Source organism: Hipposideros armiger, unplaced genomic scaffold, assembly GCF_001890085.2.
Source record: "Hipposideros armiger isolate ML-2016 unplaced genomic scaffold, ASM189008v1 scaffold_501, whole genome shotgun sequence".
NCBI lineage: Eukaryota > Metazoa > Chordata > Mammalia > Chiroptera > Hipposideridae > Hipposideros > Hipposideros armiger.
In genome coordinates this window covers 718,166-740,959 of record NW_017731851.1, presented here as the reverse complement: position 1 = coordinate 740,959, position 22,794 = coordinate 718,166, and the positions used below count along the sequence as shown (strand labels likewise).

At 35.1% G+C, this 22,794-nt stretch overlaps 1 protein-coding gene across 8 annotated transcripts in view; it reads right to left on the bottom strand.

Moving 5' to 3' along the window:
- Positions 1-22,794, bottom strand: part of FNBP1L (formin binding protein 1 like) — a 110,221-nt gene that overhangs the window by 25,630 nt on the left and 61,797 nt on the right. For all 8 annotated transcript variants that reach the window (XM_019667560.1, XM_019667558.1, XM_019667564.1 and 5 more), the window contains exons 3-7: positions 10,991-11,044; positions 9,592-9,739; positions 8,800-8,862; positions 3,337-3,441; positions 231-359 (exon numbers count right to left, since the gene is read on the bottom strand). In XM_019667560.1, coding sequence (XP_019523105.1) covers positions 231-359; positions 3,337-3,441; positions 8,800-8,862; positions 9,592-9,739; positions 10,991-11,044 — 499 coding nt within the window. The remainder of the gene's footprint in view (positions 1-230; positions 360-3,336; positions 3,442-8,799; positions 8,863-9,591; positions 9,740-10,990; positions 11,045-22,794) is intronic.

Genomic DNA, 22,794 nt, shown 5'->3' with positions numbered 1-22,794 from the left:
CCCCAATTCCCCAGCACTGTTCCCATCCCCCCAATTCCCCAATAAAAATCTTAAAAAAAAAAAAAGTTAGGAAAAATTTAGTTTTCAAATTTATAATCAAAGAAATGTCTTATCACCAATCATGCTGACTAGTGAATCTAGAAACACTGATGCCTCAAATTTAAGTTTTACATTTAAAGAGCAGCTCTTCAACTCTAAAACTAGATTAATTTCATGCATTTAAATTTTACCTTGTAAATCTGAGGAATCACTACGTAGAAATGTTTGTGCTGTTCTCCATTGAAGTTTTGTAACTGTGCAGCATATTCATTTTTATTTTCATCAGCCATATGCGTACGCAGATTCAACTGCTGTTTAGCCTAGAGGCATATTGGTCCAAATCATTACCAACAACAACAACAACAAAATCATAGCTAATTCACTCTTCTAAAAGTTATACTAACATTAGACTTTTTCTAACTACTGATATCATTTAAAATTGAAGGATATGTCTGCAGATCTTATGGCCAGAGCAGTCTCCCTGCTGCAATATCCCCTTTCTCTTACTGCAATAATCCATTCGAATAAAGTTTCTCCTTACCAAATCCAGATTTTTCTAAGTTAAGTAAATTAAAATATTATGACTTGAAACAGTAAGCCTTTAATTAGAAGAAAAAAACAGCATCAGGAATATTTTAAACACATAAAAAGTTAGTAGTAAAACATTTCTTTAAACATGATACACTGATATCCAACTTAGAACCACAGTAAAACCAAATAATGATAAAAATGTGATTTTGGGGTAAGGTAATATCCAACAATGATTTTCATCTCTATACAAAACCACAGGTACTTTAAGGAATGCTTATTTAGAATATAGTTCTGTTCATCTCAAGCTCTGGTAGAAATACTTTTCAAATGAGTTATATTAATATAATCAAAACTGGTGAGAAAGTTAGAATACAAACTTAACACAAATTGTTAATTCTTGATACACTGGAGGGGAATCTAAACAAGTTTCTCAATTGTTCTAAAGTAATAGGAAAAAACCAAAGTAAGAATTAACTCAATTTTTCAGTGTTCCAAAGAATAAATCATGTTATATGAGAGTGCTCTGAAAATTGTAAAAGACATTGTGAATATACTTCATTATTCTAATTCCAGTTTTTACTAATGTAGTCCCTGACCTTCTCTTCTAACAATCGGTCCACAAATTAGTTCTTCTGAACTCAGAAACATACTGACCTATACGTGGTAGCAGAGATCTCAGATAAGCCCACAAAAATCCATTTAACCAACAGTGTATTTGAAGCTTACAATAATTAACCTCTATGGAAACTAAACACCATGGCCCAAAGTACCTCTCCAGAAAAATACACTGAAGTTCCAGCCTGGGACCCAAAGTACATATTCATTCACTCCTTTCCCCTTTTCTCTTTCCTCCCATATGCTATGATGGAAAAGGGATTCCAAATGATTCCCTGTCCACAATGGTCCTGTCAGGGGAAACTCCTCCTGTTCCAAGTCACTGGCTGTGACTCCCAAGGCCTGGTTTCCAGCAGCGTATGTAGGAGTATAAGGCTAGAAGCTAAAATAACTGAAGCCTCCCCTGGCATGTTCTGGGCTTCACATTTACTGCCTTTTCTTTCTTTTTGTAAACACTGCATTGAAATTTTTTAAAAAAATTTTAATTGTGGTAAAATATATATGTGTAACATAAAATTTATTGTTAATCATTTTTAAGTGTATAGTTCAATAGTGTTACATATATTCACATTGTTGTGCAATTGCCTTCCCCTGCTTTAAGAGGATCAGTAGTTGACCTGCTACCACTTCACTTTTTTTAAATTTTTTTATCAGTAGTTGCTTAAAACTATGTTCCCTTCCCTCCCTGGTCACTTACAACAGAATTCCTCTACTCTCTAGTTCCTAAAGCAAATCCTCAAAGTTTTCCTAATTCTCTAATAATTAAAGGAGTTGCAAACAAATGAGAATGAAAAACAAAGCTGTAAACATTAAAATTCTGAACAAGTCAGGTCAAACTAACTACTAGGCATATTATATCCAGATTTAAAGATGTCTGACTAGTCTCTAAAGATATTTCTGTAGGGCCAGCCGAGTGGTGCGTTGGTTAAGAGCTGGCTTGGGACACCAGCTCTGAGCAGCAGGGCCCCGGTTCGGATCCCACATGAGGGCCAGTGACACTGCCCTCTACATCTAAGATGGTGAACAACAGCTCAACCTGGAGCTGGGCTGCCATAAGTCCACCAGCAACGGCATAGGCTACAGCCCCTGCTGCAGTGGGCTGCCATAAGCTACCGTGTGTGGCTGGCAGCCAGCGTGGGCGGCCAACAGCCGGTGTGAGCTGCCAAGAGCCACCATGAGCAGCGTCCAGAGGCCAGCGACTGATCTGCCTCACCTGGGAAGTGCGCAATGATAATACCAACATGGGCCAGAGAGGCGATATCTTCCACAACTAGACTGAAGAACAAAAGAACAGCAACTTGTCTGTTCCCCCTCCCCCAATTTCCCAGCGCTGTTCCCCTCCCCCAATTCCCCAATAAAATCTTAAAAAAAAAAAAAAAAGGTTATTTGCAGACTTCTGACTGTGTGGAGGTTGTTGCCGCTAACCCCGAGTTGCTCAAGGGTCAATTGTATTCTTCTCTTCCTTCTTACTTTTTCTTGTTCTGATCCTACAGGGAATTATAAAATCCTAAGGAGAAAATATACTAATGGTGGGACGTTGTACATATAAAAATGTGGAGTAAGGTTCATCTATACTTCAAAAGCCCAACATTATCTTAGAACATTGTTGTTCTAAAATAAAGGATGTATAGTAGGGAAGAAGGAAAAGCTAATTAAACAGCAGCCGTTACAGGGGTGATTCTACTAACTGTTATGTTATAGAACATCTGGCCCAGAATCAGTAAGTGAGAAGAGACGGTTCAGTTTCCAAAAAGAATCATGAATGAATAAACAGCTAATATCACATCTGACAGTTTTTAACATATTTTTCTTCTGTAAAGTTGGGGAAGCACACAAAACCCCCACTGCATACCCCATCAACACACCTTAGACTTTATATCCTATTTTGGAATAGGATAGAAGCTCATTCCCAGTGGCAACTATGTCTTTCCTATGCATTTTGAATGCAATTAAGACATTACAATAAAATAAATTAACACATTAATTTTTTCTCAGACCAATGTATTACAAAGTATACAAATATTTGTATATTTTAGATTTAGATGCAGTGTATCTCTTAGGGCACTCTAATACCAATAGCAGTATTGCAACTACTTTCCATATGCAAGTAATATTATTTTGATATCAAAGTCAGTTTGGATAATTTCTTACCTTTTCAACATCTGCCTTGGTTGCATTAGTATCATTGTCCAATCTTTCATAACTTTGTTGTGCCTTTTCTGCCTCTCTACATTCTCTTTCAAATTTCTTTTTACTCTGTTAAAATTAAAATACCAGAGAAATAAAATTAGATTTATCTTACTTAAAAAACTTTAAAAATGTTGCCACTGTGTACTGTGTGGAATTGTACATTAGAAGTAAAATTTTTTTAAATTAGGAAAGAAATTTTACTATTAGAATCATCCCAGGTGCCTTAAACATCAGACAGTATAGGCTGTGAAAAAAAAATCACAAGCATGACTGAGTATATATTTATTCTGTATCTTATCTCTTAGTAAGAAAAAAAATCCTGTATTTTACAATTTTTTATTATAAGCCCCATCTTCAGCAGGATTTTTAAGGTTTGTTTGGTGTTTTTTGCTTGTTTTGTACGTTTGTTTGATTAGTTGGTTGGTTTTAGTGTTTGCCTGTTTTTAGTTGTTTTTGGTGGAATCCCAATGTAGCTTAGGATGTGGAAATGTCCCTCCAAAGTGGTTTTATGTTGTTTCTTCCAGGTGTCCCAGGAAAACCATCAGCCCAGAACCAAGCCTTTAAACATGTTTTTATTTAATGCAAACTACTATGATTTTGTAAAAGCTATTCACAACTGAGCCATGTGCTATGTATTTCGTTTCCTGAATACTTTTTTATCCTGGAGTTAATGTCTGTTTTTAAATTTGCTTAGTTTTCAATGTACTTTTCTCTAATTCAACCTTAAGTTTCCCCAGTTCTTTAAATCTCTCCTCAGTTAAAATTCAAACACATTCAGAATTCTGTCAATTTTACTCTCCTGATGAAATCACTCCCAAAGGCTTTTGGCCTCCTGAAGTTTGGACTGGTGACCAAACTAGACCTACTGCATAGTTGTTCCTTTGAAATTTCCCTTCACCATTTAGCCTGGGAATTCCTTTTACCTCTCCCTTAATTTAAATCTCCTGTTTCCAAGTTCTAAGCATTCCCCTTTCCTGATTCATTTCCTTATTTTGCTGAAACACATTCAGGAGTAGCTTTCTAAAAGGTTTGTGGGAGATAATTTTTTAGGTCTCCATGGCTTAAAATTCCTGTACCATCGCTTTTAATTGATAAAATTTATTTGGATATGAAACTCTTCTGTAGGAAATTATCTTCCTCCAGAAATGTAAAAGTACTACTCCACTGTCTTCTAGCAGTCCTGATCCTTTGCCTAAAACATGTTTATCTTCTATTTGTTTTCCCTTCCTCTCCTCCTTTCTTCTGTCTCTCATAACTGTTCTGAAATTTCTTGAATATATGTTTTGCTGTGAATCCACTGTACTGGGCACCAGGAAGAATCTTTTTCATCTGGAAACTCATGTCTTTCTGTTCTGGGGAAATTTTCTTGAATTATTTTTGTCCATTTTCTATGTTTTCTCTTTTTTGAAATGTTTATTATTTTGAAAATGTACCTATAGGATGGATCCTCTAATTTTCTTATATTTTCTCTCATATTTTCAATCTCTGTCATTCTGCTCTACTTTGAGAGATTTCTTTAATTTCATTGTTTCTATTTTTTCATTTCTGCAATCATAAAGTTCAGTTTTGTTCTTTGTATGTTCCTTTTTCAATAATATCTTGTTCCTATTTCATGAATGTAATACCTTCTCTATTCCCTTTGAGAATATTAGTAACAGTTTGGGGAATTTTGTTTATCTTTGCTTTTTAATTCCTATTCCCTTTCATTGTCCCTGTTTCAAAGTTGCTTTTTTTAAATCTGCATATTACTTTTGGTCTCTGGTGCTTACATTAAATATTTTCTTTAAATGTATGTGGATCCTTGCCTATCTTCTCTTATTTAAAAGCCAAATGAAAGCTCTACCGGTGGCGCTCCTCTAGGTGATATGGCCAGGCAATTTTCTGGGAGAAACCCTCATATCAGTATCTGTAATTCTTTCCTGCCAAGCTGGTTAGATTCCCCAGAGGAGGCTCTTCCAATTTCTTGCCTGGCAAATATATGCCTTGCTACCTATATTCTGAGAACTGCTCAGAAAAAAAAGCAGAGGATGTTAACATTTTCTACTTAACCTAACCCCCTTATTAGAGCCAGTTGCAATGTCAATTTCTTTTCTTGGGGACCATGAAACTATACAGACAGTGCAAATTGGATTCCAAACCTCCTAACTACAAGGTCAAAAGGTTTAAATTTCTCACAGGATAGCTGTCCTCTTTTGACCTTCAGGCAAGACAGGTTTCTCTGCTATCTCCCTTGGCCAGTGGGCAGAGTTCTTATAATCCACCTTTCACTAAAGGTTCAGTCCTTCAAAGGTTCAAATGTTACACAGGGGTTTCAGTTCCAACTCTTTACAACACACAGAGCTAATACCTAATATTTGTTCCTATGTATTAAAACCCAAATCCTTAGCAAGGTCCAGTAAACTACCGTACCCCAACACCTCTACCCTCATTTTTCAAATGCCACTGTATCACCTCATATACCTATTGCTCTGGCTTTTAGTTTACCCTTAGTTTCTAGCAGTTAGAGATTTAAGATAAGATAGATGTTCTGCTAGGAGCTTAAAAATACAATAAAAAATGTTTTATCTTTTATATCTAGGTATTTGTAGCCAAAAGCCTTCTGAGTTAGCTCAGTTTACTACATACCAAAACCAGACATACCTATAATTTACATCAAATAAATATGCTCAGAAATCCTTTGTAGAATTTTTAAGTGTACTATTTTGAGTATTATTTTGATTAATATGAGCCATCAAATGAAACTCACATTTACTCAAAGCACACAAATATATCTAAATATGAATAAAATGCCACTTTTCTGTGAAGATTAAGATTAAATTTCCACATTTAATTCTCTAAAACTCAGTTCAGACATGTGTTTTCAAATTGAGTAGCTAGCTATAAGCTACTAATTTTGGTGACATCTGAGCCTATTTATACACAAAAATATTTTTAATTTTAGGTATCTTATTATTTATGGGGAAAAAACTACCTAATAATTTCCTCGCAACAGCAAAAGAATCGCTGTACAATAATATTAAAAATACTTCTTCCCTGAGAGATCTTATATTTTTACACAATATAGGAATATACTCCAGAAAAGATTCTCCATTCTTCATCCTTTGTGTGGCCAACAAATCAACAGCCAAAGAACCCATCTCCCAGTATAGAGGCTAAAAATAGCTGATACGTGCTTTACTAGCCTCCCCACAGAAGGGGCATGGTCAAGTAATCTAATGCTGTCAAAGTATCCATGAGGAAGTCGGCTGGGGGGTTTCTGGGCAAGTTTTCCTTCCCTGATAACAAGGGACAGTTGGAAGGGATATACTCCCTTTTCATGCTTCTGCAGGCAGCTGAGTGAGGATGTGGTGCTTAGCTGCTTAAGTCAACTGTTGACCATAGGAGACAAGCCTGAGGGAAAAGCCAACATGGTCAAGACGGCAAAGTGGAAAGAAAGGAGAAGTAGCTTTAGTGACATCACAACTGACCAACTCTGGAACTGCTCCATTTCTGAGCCCTTATCTTATAAACTTGTATAATCTGTTACTTGGAGCTGCCTAAACTGATAGACCTGGCATCTCTGATGCTTCTATCTTAATATCCAACCATTCCTTCAAGATCTTGACAAGCTAGTCTCTTCTGCCTTCATCTTATATGTCAGTGCTGCCTATTTTTTTAATCCTGTGGTTAATAATTGTTTAAATGATTTTTTGCTTCAATTTTCAATACTGTCACTAATTCAACCTGTCTCTCCCAGTTCTTTAAATCTCTTCTCAATTATTTCAAACATGTTAGGAATTTTACAATTCCATTTTCTTGATCAGATAGGAAGGTGTAGAACTAGGAAATGGGATCCTGCACATATTTCTACATAACACACAGAAATTATACTTGTCTGTCTCCCTCACTAGACCACAGGCTCCATGAAAACAAGAACTATGTCACATATACTTTTGTACCTCCGGGACCTGGTACATGTCAAGGATACCTTCAATAAACATGAATTGAGCTGAAATCATCTTTATTTCATGGCACTGTTAATGCGTTAAAGAAATCTCCTACATTTTCTGATGCTTCTTTCTTATGACCCCTACAACTTTTGCTTAATAACTTCCAATTGTTCTAAAGGCAAGTCAGCACATATGAACAGGAATGATTTCAGCCAACACCAGTTTTTAAAGGGACCAGTGACTCATAAGTGTAGGAGTCTATTATTTTGTACAAACGAACACACACACACACACACACACACACACACACACACACAAACACACACACACACCAGGTGGCAGATACTAAGAATGCTAGCTAAGGCAATTTAAAATTTAATAAATGCAACACTCCCTAAAAGTCTCGCCAAAACCAGTTAAAAAGAAGATCAAAACAAAAATAAAAACAGACTATTAATATACCTAAGAGTTCTCAATCAGCACTGGTGATTAAAATCTTTTATCAATGACAGTTATACAGAAATTTTTAGAAATTTAGAAATTCTATAGCAGAAATTTTTTAAAAGAAAAAAAGGTTCAAAACAACACACATATATGCATGAGCTATTTTTAACCACAAACTTAAAAGTCTTTTTTCCAACAACCACAAACCAAATTGATTAATTTAATATGAATAACTCCCTCCAGTATAATTTTCAAGGAATACAGTGTTCATCATGAAAATATGCAGGTAAAAAGTAAACTGCTTGCTAACCTGAGGTTTAAAAAAGAATATTAATCTTATACTACAGAACATTATTTGGTAGAACATTTTAAGGAGATGACAATGTTCCATGTAGACACCTTGTTTTTCAAATGACTGTATGCCAGAATATTTTTTTAAAACCACATTAGCAAGTATCCTTAGAAAGTTTTTTATGAAAATAAATTATAATGCTTTTATAATTTGCCCTACCTACAAAGTATTTTATTTCCTACAATGGGATGATCTATAATAAGCAGCCCAGTACTTGGAACATTTACATTATTACAGAATCACTAAACTGGAAGAAAACATTTCGTGTAACCTAGTCCACTCTTCATTTTTCATACGCTAAAAATGAAGTTAACAAAAATCAGGTGCTTAGTAAAAGATAAAACTAGAATCTAGGTATTTCAGTCTCAGTCAAATGGTCTTCTAAGATATATATATATACATCACTGTTTCCCTATCACTTCTATCCAATATCAAGATTTTATAGTAACTACTGCAAAATCAAAAACAATCTTCCTAAATGTTTATTTACAATTATCTGAATATTAGACAGTTGCTACATATACAGAAACATATAGAAAAAAATGACAAAATGATCTCACATCCTCTATTTACACTAATGTCAAATTATGAATGATACATTGAAAAATATTAAACTCCAATAGATGTGAATCGTAAGAGAATTTAGGGCTAAACAAGTCTTACAACATTTTATGCTAACCATGAAACACTGCAACTCACATTATCCATCTGTTTCCAGCACATGTCAAGGTATTGTTGAGCTTTTCGTCCCTCTTGAAGATGCTGAAGATCATACCAACCAAAAAAGAAACAAAGAAACAAAAAAACACACATACACATATAAATACTAAATAAAGTCTGAAGTTTCAAAAGGATTTCTCACTTTTTCCAAGGCACTTAATTACATAACTTTATCAAAAGTTAGGAAGAGATTAGTAAAGCAAAGCTCTCTAAAATGCATTTTATATGATATTATTTGAATACTTTAAACATAACCTTTAAGACACATATAACCTCTAAGAAAATACATGATTGTCTTGAATAGGGGTTGACAAATGTTTTCTATAAAGGATCAGATAAATATTTTAGGCTTTACAAGCCACAAGCAAAACAGAAGTGAATGAGTGTGGGTCTTTTCCTAAAAAACTTTATCTACAGTCACTGAAATTTGAATTTCATATAATTTTCACATATCATAAAATATTATTCTTCTTTCTATTTTCTTCTCAGATATCTAAAAATGTAGACCATTCTTAGCTTGTGGGAAGTAGGAAACAAAAACAGGCAGTAGGCTGGATTTAACCTATAGACTATAGTTTACCAAACTTTAGTCTTAAACCCAAAAGGATCACTAATTAACAAGAGTGTCTTGAGATAATTTTAGCTACAAGAAATTTAGTGAAATAGAAAACCAGTTTTTTCTGAATATACATTATTTTAAAGAGCAAGGCAATTACTTTATTTGTGAAACTATTTCATATACTATTATAACTGCATAAAAATTATAATTACCATTTTTCTTTCAGTTTTCAGATCATGAGCATATCTCATTAATTCACCATAAACTCTGTGCGCCATTTCTTCTGCTACAACCTCTCGTTGTCCTGCATAGTCATTTAACTCGTTAAGGATGTTAAAAAAGGCTATACACGAGGTAAACCTGACAAAAACATATTAAAAAATGGTGAAATTTATTTTTATTTTCATTATAAATGTTTTTTTGTGAGGTATGAATTGAGCCTGACACTTGACAAACTTTAACATACTCAACCTAAGTCTTAGCTACTAGCTCTAAATTAACTTTGCATGGAAAGAATCCTGCATTAAGTTCAACTTGTACATATTTGTATATTTCAAGTAGTCTTAGTTTATAAATAAAGGGATATTTGAGGTCAAAAAATAATAAGAATACTACCTGCAGGCTCTTTTGGCATACTGGAATCTCTTAAGCTGCCAATTGACTGGCCTGAGCTTGGGAATGAACTTGGTTGGATTCCTAGGCTTGGCAGCTGAGCCTGGTGCAGAGATGATGTGCTTGCTCTCGAGGACAGAACCTGCCAATCATACCACTCAAATGCATCTCGATGGCTGATCTACAGAACAACTTTGCTATCAGCTCTGGACACAGCTGACTGTATGCCTGCCCACATCCTGAATGGAAGTGAAGTACCATTATGGTTGGCACCAAATGGGGGTAAGAAGGGGCAAAAAATAAGGGTAAAAAAATGTGTGTGGAGGGAAGGAAAGAAACAAAGAAAATCACTAGGTTAAAACGTGTAGATCTACTTTAATATACTGCCAGAACACTCTTAGAACTGAAGGTGGACAGCTCAGATAGGACTGCGTTAACACTAAACCTGAGAATACTAACAACTGACAATTATACACAGAGTTATTTGTTTTTGTTTTAAGTCTAGTCTCTTTTTGTTTCTGCATTTTACAGCTTGCCACATATCCTTGTTTAAGAGTGCAATAAAGCTCACAGGCAATTCCTAACTTTTTACATATTCAAGGTTCCAAAATTACTCTCCTTTTCATTATCCCTTTAAACCAGCCAACCAAATTGTTTTACTACTTGTAAGACTAAAAGCAAGAACCTAACAAACTAACAACTTGAAAATGAAGTATAGAGAAAAATACCCTTTTCTCCCAGTGACTACATCACTCAAGTGGAGTCTTGGTCCACATCTTACTTGGAAACCCACAATTCAACTATGCTAGAAAACTATCGCATTTATAATAAAGTATTCATTCTTGTAAGAATAATAGTTTCTTCATTCACAAACACTGATTTATTATTAAAACAAACTTTTTAAAAAATATTTATGAAAGCTAACAGTATAATATAACCAAATAAAAAATAAGTTTAAAAAATGTTTAATGTGTAATAACAAACAGGTATATAATTTACCTTGGCTCTTCATCTTTGGAGGAACGTTTGGGACAGTACTTCTTAACCAGATTTCTATAGGAAAAATATTTTTTTAAATTTATTTAAAATGTTGTTGGTGAAATCGAAATATTCTAAAAGTTTCCAATTTCATTAAATCAAGAATTTAATAATATAAAACAATTAAGATAGCAACACGATCATCTACTAACATTAACATCATTATATGATCATTTCTTAAATTTTCTTTTTTAAATACTGACACCTGTAGAAAGAAATGTTATTTCTGTGTTTATATGAGTGTAATCATAACAATTTGGTTGATTATGCTATCAAATAAGAAAAGCAGCAATCTCTTTTTTTTTTTTTGCTTAGGGGAAGGAGTATATAAACACACTTGCATTGGGGGTAAAGGGGAGAAAAAGGAAAAAGAAAAATTACTCTTGTTTTTCTAACAGTGAGAGTTTTCCAAAATTATACAGCATATTCAAGTGAACATAACCCTCACATTCACAAAAATTTGGCGATCATCCAGAAGGTCCCGACAATCACTAAGCTCTATAATTCAATTTCCAAACTTTTTGTTGTAAGAGAGGACTCTTATTTGAAGTTGAATGCTCCTTAACTGACTCTGCAGACCAGCTAAATAAAAATATCCAATATAGAAATGTAGCAAAAATTGGAATTATGAAGAAACTTCTAGGATCAAGATACAAATGTGAAAGTCAACATGTGTGAGGACAATTAAACAAACAAAAAACCCAGAAGCTACTGTTGACACTGAGAATGAATGTACCTGTTAAGAACGGGTCCTGGTGGCTGACTGGGCTCAAATTTGAAAACAGAGCCTAGTAGCCATTTGTAAACAGGGGCCTCTCATGCGAACAGTGCTTCAGGGGAAAGCCTGCACCAAACTTGCTGCCTGCACTGAGCCAACCCTTATATAGGAGTTCCTAGAATCTCATTCCAACCAAGAGGACTGAGATTTTCCCTGTCCAGTAGAAGCTGTGCAGCTATACTCTCATTAGCATCTTCACCAACCAATCAGAGCAGCTCCATTCTGGCCAGTGCATCAGGACAGTGCTTTTTGGACCAATCAAACTGTGAGGACTTGGTGGTCCTCATTTGCATAAAGATGGACCAATCAGGGACCATGGATAGTGACTTCTCTCTATATATAAAGTCAGTTCCCTTCTAGCTCAGGGAGTGCACTTTCAGTTTCCATCAAAGACTGCATTCCCTCAGTGAGGCAGCAGCAAATGCTGAAGCAGCAACTTTGGAGCTATCTCACCAGAGTGAAGCAGAGCTATAACATCAAGGCTACCTCATCTAAGCTGTTCCACAGCCTGTGCTGTATCATAATTGAGCTGTATCGCTCGCTATTGAGCTGTTCCACAGCCGAGCTTTTCCACAGCCAAGCTGTTTCACAGTTGAGTTGTTTGCACAGAATAAAGTTTCTCTCCCCCTTCACTGCACCCCAAATTGGGGACTCCTATTGGTGTTGAATTGGCAACAATGACCTTTGATTGATACTACCATTTGTCAATCATATATTATTTGCCAATTTCTATGTTAAGCACTTTATATATCTTATGCTTACAACAAACCTGCAGGCAGGTATTATTAGCCCTGTTTTACAGGATGCAGGCACATTAAATAATTTGTCCACGGTAAAAGAGCTGGTAAAAACCAAAGCCACAACTCACCTATAACTCCAACACCTGAGATAGTTAAAATAATGAATGAGAATGAGGCTACCCAAGAAGTGTGAAATGAGAAGGGAAGCTAAAGATAATCTAGGAATACACATTTAACAGGGAAGGAAGAGCTGCTTGAGAAGAATAAGGATGAGCAGCCAGGTAGATCAGAGGTAAACTATGGCCTGTCCAGCTGCCTATTTTTGTAAATAAAGTTTCATGGGAACGTACCACACCCATTCATCTATGTATTACCTATGGCTATTGTTGCACTACAACAACAACAGAACTGAACAAGAGAGTTGAGCAGTTGTGACATATGGTCCCAAAAGCCAAAAGTACAATATTTATCTGGCACTTTATATTTTAAAAAAAAAAGTTTGCCAATCCCTAAGATGGGTAACTCAGACAACCCAGGAAACCATATCACTGAAGATGAGAGATTTTAAGTTCTAAGAAGACAGAAATATCATCAATTCATCAAAGAGATATAATAAAACTAGTAACAGAAATATCCACGGAGTTTAGCAATTTAGCTGAACTGATTAACATGGTTATGATAATCACAGTCTCCAACCTATAAATTGTTGTATTATAGAAATCACTTTTAAAGTCCATGATTTGCAAGCATGAATTCATGAATTACTTTAAACAAAAACAAGTAAAACTTGGACAAAAAACATTTCAAAGAGCTATCAGTTTCAAACTGAACATATTTTTGTACATCAACAATTTAAGCATTTAGAGTCTAGGCTATAATAGTGCACCTTTGTTGTTTTGTCCTCTTGCATAACTCTACATTTTTTCTTGTGTACCAGCCTATGGCAGACATATTTCTGCTCATAAAAAAATAAATAAATAAATAAATAAATAAATAAATAAATAAAATGCTGTTTTGCACAATTCCCAGAGCCCAGGCAGGACCATGTGGCTAATTCTGCATAATGGGCCGTAACCTCTGTGTTAACTACCCTCTGAAGCATTTAGAGCTTGTGTGTAACCCTCTGGGCTCTCTCATTCTCTGCAGAGCTGTGGAGGCTTCAAGTTGGGATGAAGATGGAAATATTCTGGATTCCTGAGTTACCACATGGGCTACCCTAGACAGTCAATCATTTTGACTTGTAGCATGAGCAAGAAACAAGTTTTTGCTGTATAAAGCCCCCTGGGACTTGTGAGTATTAATTCTAGTGCAGCCTAGCATATCCTAAACTACAGCTCCTCTACTGTCACATCTATGTAGTTGTGGTTGGGACTGATCACATATTAAGGTTCAGGAATATTTATTTGATACAGGTCCATTAGTCTAGGCCAATCAAAGTCAATCTTAAAATCTGTCTTGTAATTCTTGGGAAGTCATTTTCTCTTTTTTGCTGAAGATAAATTGATAGGACATAATCCTAGAGCCACCATGTGAAAAAAGCCTACTTGAGAACTAAATCAATTGAGAGGAAAGCAAAACCAAGAGAAGAACAGAAATTCTTAACACTTTTCTGAGTACCCAGATTCCAGAACTTTTCAGTCACATAAGCCAATAAATTTCTTTCTTTGCTTAAACCAATCTGAGTTGGGCTTCTGACATTGAAAGAACTCTGTCTACCACAGAGGTTAACCAAAAGTCATAATAGCTTAAACATAGCATAAACAACACTAATTTGAACTCTGGCTTTGGAGAGGAAGAGTACATATATCACAACAGGGAATGGGAAGAAAAAGAAAGTAATTTTACTTTTACCTTTTAAGCACGTAGGGTTAGTCCTCAGCAATTTTTAAAAATCACTCTTGCCTGTATTTATGTAAAAGCCATCATCTATAGCAACTCTTCCCAAACCCCAAATTTCCAGAGCCCTCAGAAACCATACACAAGCCAGTAAAGACTCCATCCAAGCCAACTCTGCCACTAGAAAAACTACAGCATGGTCCAAAATGTTCTTGTATTCCACCAAATGAAAACTTCTACCCTAAGAAAATATGTTCTGAAAGAAGACACAACAAATCATTAATAATAGTCATTTCTAGAGAGAGGATCTGGGAAAAGACTTGAATTTAAGCGTATTGCAATGATCATATACTGTTTTTCTAAGTTTTTTTTTTTGTTTTTTTTTTTTAAATGATAAAAATGTAAAAAAAGAATTTATCCTCTCAAAGCAGCTGATCTCAGTTGGGCCTTCTAAGAAAAGTCTAAAGTCAGCAAAAATTCATACCAAGGTTTGAATGGTTAATAAGACCAACAAATCCCTGCTTTGCATTTTTAATATAATATGCTTATCAGGTCAAATAAATCTCGACTGGCTTGTCTTAAATATGTAAGTGCAAAGCATTCAGGTTGTTCCTCAAGTAAAAATATGTTAGGCAATTCATCTCTCTCAAGAAATCTGCCCTTACTATCAGTTCCCCTAGGCTAGGCTTTTCCTGTATTCTAAGTCCAGAGATTCTCCAAGTAATCAATTATGATGGCAGTTTATACGTAAGACATATTTTTAATAGGGTGCTATAAATAAGGAATTAATTGAAACACAAAGTCTTATACACATACAATACATATTACAGAAATTGTAATAGACATCATAGATATGCTGGTACTTTATTTTGATTTGTATGTGTTTCATCCATGTTTTCTACGTACCTTACAATCACACACTTCGGATACAGAGGAATTAGCATTGTTGCTTCGATGGTCTGAAAAGGCTTCTAAGTTTAATGGGCTTCTCCAAAGATTACAGTATTTTATAAACACACACACACACACACTAGTTATATGTGTGATATTAAATATATCATACTACTCAATTTACACTCAAATTGATTATAATCTTTTTTATCCATTCTAGTTTTGTCATGTTTATGTTTATTTTTGGTTTTAATAAAAATTATAGAATACTCCAAAGAATTTCTCTAAACTTTAATTCACTTTCATTAAAACTACATTTTTACAGTTAAATGATGGAGTATAAGATATCTCAAAAAATCTTATAGGCTGAAAACCACCTCTATAATTTTCAACCTTTCAACATTTGAGAGGCTCTGAGTTCTAATTACTGTTTAACAAGTGTTCAATATCATATTTACCTGTAAAACTGGATACATATCATATTCTTTTTTCTGGCAGAGGGGTAGTATTAGATACCTGAGCCTGACTAGAATCCTTTTTCTTAACTACCCTCCCTGTATTTAACTGTTAACATGCTTAGGAATTGCCAAATTAATACAAATGGCCCTATTTGTGGGCCTCAGTTAAGTGATGCAGAGATAGAAAACTGAATCTAGTTGGGCCAAAGAGTAGTCTTCCTGGAATTTTTAAGTCTCCAGACCTGATAAAGCTTTGAGGCCAATATGAGAGCTGAATCTGAGACATAAAACTGGCGCTGTAGGTGACTGTGTTTTCTGCCGTACGGAGAAAGCCAGTCTGCACTGAAAGAATAAAGCCAACCGTCCAAAAGAAGCCCTCCCTGCCACACACCAGCCTCAAAAGAAAAATACGACGACCAAGGGCTGTAGCTGTGTTTCAGATACTGACTTTTATCCCCTATGACTTACCTGCATCCCAGGCCTTCCAGAGCTTGACTATTCAACTTCTTGAACTCAATCCAAAAAAAATCAAATCCATAAAAAATATCAATAAATAAATTTCTCTTGTCAATAAATTTCACATTATATTTAACCTAGCTCAAACTGGGTTTTCTATCACTTACAGCCATGAATTTTCTTTCACATAGTGGAAAATTAAATGTAAAAAATATCCACATGCAAAAGAATGAATCTGTACCCTTCCTTACCTTATACCACACACAAAGATTAACTCAAAATGGATCATATTAATAGATCTAAACTTAAAAGAGTTAATACTATAGGGGCCGGCCAAGTGGCGCGTTGGTTAAGAGCTGGCTTGGGACGCTGGCTCTGAGCAGCAGGGCCCCCGTTCGGATCCCACATGAGGACCAGTGACGCTGCACCCTCTACAGCTATGATGATGAACAACACATCGACCTGGAGCTGGGCTGCCATGAGTTGCCGGCAACGGCGTAGGCTGCAGTGAAGCTGCAGTGGGCCGCCACAAACTACCGTGTATGGCCGGCAGCCAGCGTGAGTGGCTGGCAGCCGATGTGAACTGCTGATGAGCTGCCGAGATCTGCTTTGAGCGGCCGTCCAGAGGCCGACGACCGATCTGCCTCACCCAGGAAGAGTGCAATCTTAATACCAACATGGGCCAGTGAAGCGACGTCCTCCACAACTAGACTGAAGAACAAAACGACAGCAACTTGTCTGTTCCCCTTCCCCGATTCCCCAATAAAATCTTTTTGTAAAAAAAAAAAAAAAAGAGTTAATACTATAAAACTCTTCAAAGAAAACAGGGAAAAAGTTTCACGACTGGATTTGGCAAAGATTTCTTGGATATGATACCAAAAGCACAGGCAACAAATGCAAAAATAGATAAACCAGACATCAAAAAATTTAAATCATTTGTGCATCAAAGTCCACAATCAACAGAATGAAAAGGCAACCTATGGAATGGGAAAAACAACTGGCAAATCACATAGCTGCTAAGGGGTTAAAATCCAGAAAATATATATATATATATATATATAGAACATCTAAAACTCAATAACAAAAAAACAAATAATCTGACAAAAAAATGGGCAAAGAACTTGAATAGCATTTCTCCAAAGATATATAAATGGCTAGCAAACACGAAAAAAATATTCAATATCACTAATCATTAGGGAAATAGGAAATGCAAATAGAACCACAATGAGATCACACACCCATTAGAATGACTACTATAAAAACAAACAAACAAACAAAAAAACCCCAGCAAATAAGTACTGGCAAGGACGTGGAAAAATTGAAACCCTTGTACATTGCTAGTGGGAATGTAAAATAGTTTCAACACTGCAGAAAACAGTATGGTAGTTCTTCAAAAAATTAAATCCAGAATTACCATTTGATCCAGCAATTCTTCTTCTAGATATACACCCAGAAGAACTGAAAGCAGGGACGCAAACAGATATGTGTAGAGTATCATCATTCACGGTAGCCAAAATACAGAAACAATCCAAATGCCCATCAACAGATGAATGGATAAACAAAATGTGGTACATACATACAATGGAATAATGTTTGGCCTTAAAAAGGAAGGAAATTCTGACATGTGCCCTAACATGGATGAACTCTTACGATATTATGCTAAGTGAAATAAGCCAGTCACAAAAAAAAAAAAAAAATGCTGTATGTTTTCACTTCTGAGGTACCTAGAGTGGTCAAACTCATAGAAACAAAAAGTAGAATTGCCAGGGGCTAGAGAAACGGGGAGATGGGGTCTTATTATTTAATAGGTACAGAGTTTTAGTTTTTCAAGATGATTAAGTTCTGGAGATTGGTTGTTTAACAGTATGAATATACTTAACATGGCTGAAATGTATACTTAAAAATGATGTTAGGTAAACTTAATGTTAGGTACATTTTACCACAAGTTTAAAAATTAAATGTCAGGAGCTTACTACAAGTAATATTAGAACAAATTCTGAATATTATATTTGTTTTTTAAAGGGACATGCTTTATTTATTTTCAATTCTCATACCTCTACCAGTGGCAGGTGCTAAAATGGATAGATGACAAGAATAAGAGGACTTAAATATTTATGCCTGAAAGACCTGGGAAAAGAAAATCAAACACACTTCAATGAACATGAAGGTAAACAAAGTTAATACCTACTTTTATTTCTTAAATGCCATTTCCTAGTTTTACATTATCTTCAGCATGTTAAAAATACAATGTACCTAAAATGTAAGCAGGGCAATGCATATACAGTATCAGCTTTGCAGTCTATACCCAAAGAATATATGCAACAATTAACTGCTATTGAGGATGTGACAGGTATAACAATGTGGTTTCTAGGCAACTGCAGATCTTTCAGAATAGTATTTTCAGGTATGTTCAAGACAGAAAACAGAGAAATTTTGTCCTGCAAATTGATAGCTTCTGTTTTCCTTCTATTAGATTCTTAAAAGAAAACTATATAACACCTTCATAGTAGTAGATTCACATAAGCAGCTAAATCTGTCTGATTTGCCTGTATTTTATATGCATTGGAAGATGAAATAAACATCAGTTAAGTCACTGCTCCACAATTCAAATGGCTACAAAAAATAATTTGGAAATAAAACTATTCAAAGCATTATGAAAGAGTTTAGAAGTTAACTAAGTGATCTATACAGCCAACACCATTAACAACCAAATTATTTTTTAGTTGTTTAAACATAAGGCCTTTATGTCCTTTTCATTGGAAAGCTCACTATCAAAATATTTAATACAACTGGTTAGAAATTATTTTCTTTCTTAAAAGGTTTATGTTTTACTTGTTAGGTTCCGCTTCATCATTTAATCTAAGAAAACATTTTAATATAAAAATCAGGAATAGGCTTTGTGATTGTTGTTAAGGCGATAAGCCTGAGTGTCTTTACCGGTGAAGTGGTCAAGTTCACTGACTGAATCATTCCACAAAAGTTTACTGTTGGATGCTTATAACAGGGCAAGTACTGTACTCTACAGGTCTTAGAAATACAATAGTGACAAAAATCATCAAACTCTTATGAAGATTAAATGAGACAGCAGCATATGTAAACTGAAAGCAGCACTCAAAAAACCTAGTTGTTGCAAATGTAGGTTAGGTTAGTAGTTGGGTGGATAATTAAGTTAGAGGGAGGAATGAATCTTTTTAGGTATAACAGAATGAAATGAGATAAAAATAGAGTTCTATGGCATACAAAAAGTACAAAGATAGGAGAAGAAGAATGCCAATGATCAAAAACCAAACAGCTAAAATGTTCTGATAACTATATGAAGTCAAATCCAAACACATCATGAAAATACAGTTATATGACATTAAAGAGAAGTTCCCAACTGCCATGCTGTTCCTCTCTTTGACAGGTCATCAGGAGAAAATACCGAATAGAGTTAAGATGAATATTAAAGGCAAGAATCAGAGAGAACTAAAGTAACTTTAGAACATAAAGTAATTATGTTATCCCAAGCTCCAACTTATAACAGGTTATAGGAATAATAAAAGTAAAAAGTATTTATCTTAAATTCTCATAATTAAAAAAGTAAACTTTCTAAATGAGGTTTTAAAAACACCTAGAAGTGGTCTTAATGTCTCTTAAGAAGGAAATGAAAATAAATGGGGCTTCTTGAAAGGTTCTTTTTTACCTTCACTAATGAGAAAAACATTTTCTTAAAAAGAAGAAGGACTTCTTAAGTATTAAACTTTTTTTCACCTGTTTTTAACTTTATGGAAAAACATCAACTAGATTTAAACTTATGAAGCACATAATTTAATTTATATTTTAATCAAATTTCTGTAACTGTTACATTATAAACAGATGTGTTAGTTGGAAAGAGTATGTTACGTAGTGTTTAGATAATTTATTATTTCCTGTAGCCAAATACTTTAGAGACCCAAAGATGTCTCTGTGGTACTAGGCACTAGTGATGGGGGAAAAATCCTCCTCAGTAAAGAATTATTCATCCTCCCTATGCTGACAGGCAGCATAATGTAATACAGACAGCCCAGGCTCTGCAATCAGATTTGAATCCAGCTAGCTCTTTCTTCACCTCTCAGCAAGTCAGTTTCCTAATATATAATACTGACATCTCATTGGCTTTATATGAAAATGAAATGTATTAATATGTATAAAAACACTCAGAAGAGTTTTGACACATTAAATGCTATATAAGTGTTAAGTGAATACCAAAAAAGTATTTGCTCTGTGTCAGGTACTGTTCTAGAAGCTATGAATAAGCAGTGCACAGAAAAACAAAAATCTCTTTTCCTTTGTGGAGATTACATTTTAGAAGAGAGATTATATTCTAGAATTAAGAGGCAAACATTATTTAGCCAATATATCATCTGATTTGGACACCTAGATATGTACCTGGGCTCAGTAACAACAAAATAGAGACTGGCAGGAATAAAAGGGTTTCCACAGAAACCAATTCCATGAAGAAATTATCTAAACCCCAAAATACAGGGAATAGTTCTTCTTGCCTATATTCACATGCCATTATTAGAGTTTACTACATTAAGCAGTTGATCAAAAACTCAGGATGCCAAAACAGTCTAGAGTTATACCATGGCCGATCAAAGAATAAAAGTAATCTCCACTTTCAGAAAGTCAGGACAAAGATGAGCTCCCTGGGTTCTTCTAAGACTAAACAGAGAAGCATGACAAAGTAGAAGCTAAACAGAAAATAGAGACTGGTGTTACTTGGATTATTGTATACCTAAGCCTATCCTAAATATTTGGTACAGCTCTTAATAGAACCACCACCTCATCACAATCGTGTATAACTGACCCTTGAACAATGGGGGTTTGGACCGTAGGGGTCAACTGAAAAAAATCTGCATATAAGTACTGGCGCAATTCAAGGGTTAACTGTATATGACACAAATGTTGGTAGTACCGATAGAAAGCAGTACTTGGTCAAAGGTTCAGCATATGGTTAGAGATCCTAATTTCTAAACTAAATCGAAACACACATAATTCAATTATTTACTCATTCAACTTATATTTACTCAACTCTAGAGGTACCAGCTAAGTTGCCAGGCTTCGCAAGGGTACAGAAATGAATATAAGATCAAAAGCAACCTGGAGAGGTTTCTGTTCTGGTTAAGATAAGAGTAGCTTTTAGGCTTCCTGTCGTCCAATCTATTTCTCTTCCGGTATACCATACTGCAACATTTGAACCAAAAAGAAATCGTCTGGGTAGAAGTAGGGTAATATAATTTCACACAGCAATCTCTATGAGAGAACTTAATACTGTAATTATTTTTACCAGAAAAAAATAAAGTAATACACATCTATCATGTATACAGAGTTTCTTTTATTAGAATTTTAAATGATCTCTGCATATAAATATGACGATATAAACTTATTAAAATGACCGATTTCAGTTTTTATGTCTGCAAACAAAAAAGACTATCAAATTATTTGAAGTCACTGCTTACCATCAATCAAAATGGACATTATTCTATTGTCAGTAGCTCTATCTCTAAACATGATTAGGTGCTTTATTTTCTATTTATTCCTATCCTCAAACCACTACCAAAAAAAAAAATTAACCAATACCAAAAATCAAAATAAAATTAAACCAAAGCCATCAAAACAGACGAACAGAAGAGAGAGAAAATAAACTGGGGGTACCAAAGACTGAGAACTATTCATCTTGCAATATAGGTATTTAAAATGTAGAGTTTAACATTCTGAATACAGTTTTTATTTACAAGGAAAAAAACCTGCCTACTGGAAAGAAACCGTCCTCTGCAGTAGCATAAACAGGAGGGAGTTAACCACAAGAATTTTTCTCATTAAAGAACAGGAATTAAAAAAGGCAAGCCTCCTCCCTTTGGACAAAACAGATACTATAAAACGCAGCTGATAATTCAATCATTTACTAAGTGTTCATCCAAAGCAACAAATCTCAGTGCACACGGAGTAGGTGGTTTCAAGTTACACATGCCTCTTCCCAACTAGTCCTTATTGGAATTCCAATAACCTTGCTCTTGTTGAGAATCACTGCAAGTGAGAGCCACTGTTAGAATGAAATTGTGCTAAATTTCTTTAGTGTGCTGGGACAGAATAAAAGATGCAAATCACTGATCTAGCTCATTATATTTCTCATATCATGTAATTGTGGGTTCTAGCCACCCTTGCTTCAATGAAGTGCTGTTCAAATTTCTTTGTGCAAGTAAATGAAAATTGTAATGATTATTATCAGTCACAAAACAGACAAAAGGCAAACAAGTCTGCCGTTTGATTAGAGTTCTGTTACTTTGGTAAAGCCTTGGCCATACTGAAACCCTTGAGGCTTATATTATTCTGGGCAGTTAAATATTCCAGACTGCAGAAACTCTACCTTATAAATTACCAACTTTGGGGCTGGCCGCATGGTGCCTTGGTTAGGAGTTGGCTTGGGATGCCAGCTCTGAGAAGCAGGACCCGGGTTCGGATCCCACATGAGCCAGTGATGCTGCGCCCTCTACAGCTAAGACGGTGAATAGCAGCTCAACCTGGAGCTGGGCTGCCATGAGTCACCGACGACGGCGTAGGCTGCGGTGGGGCTGGCCAGCAGTG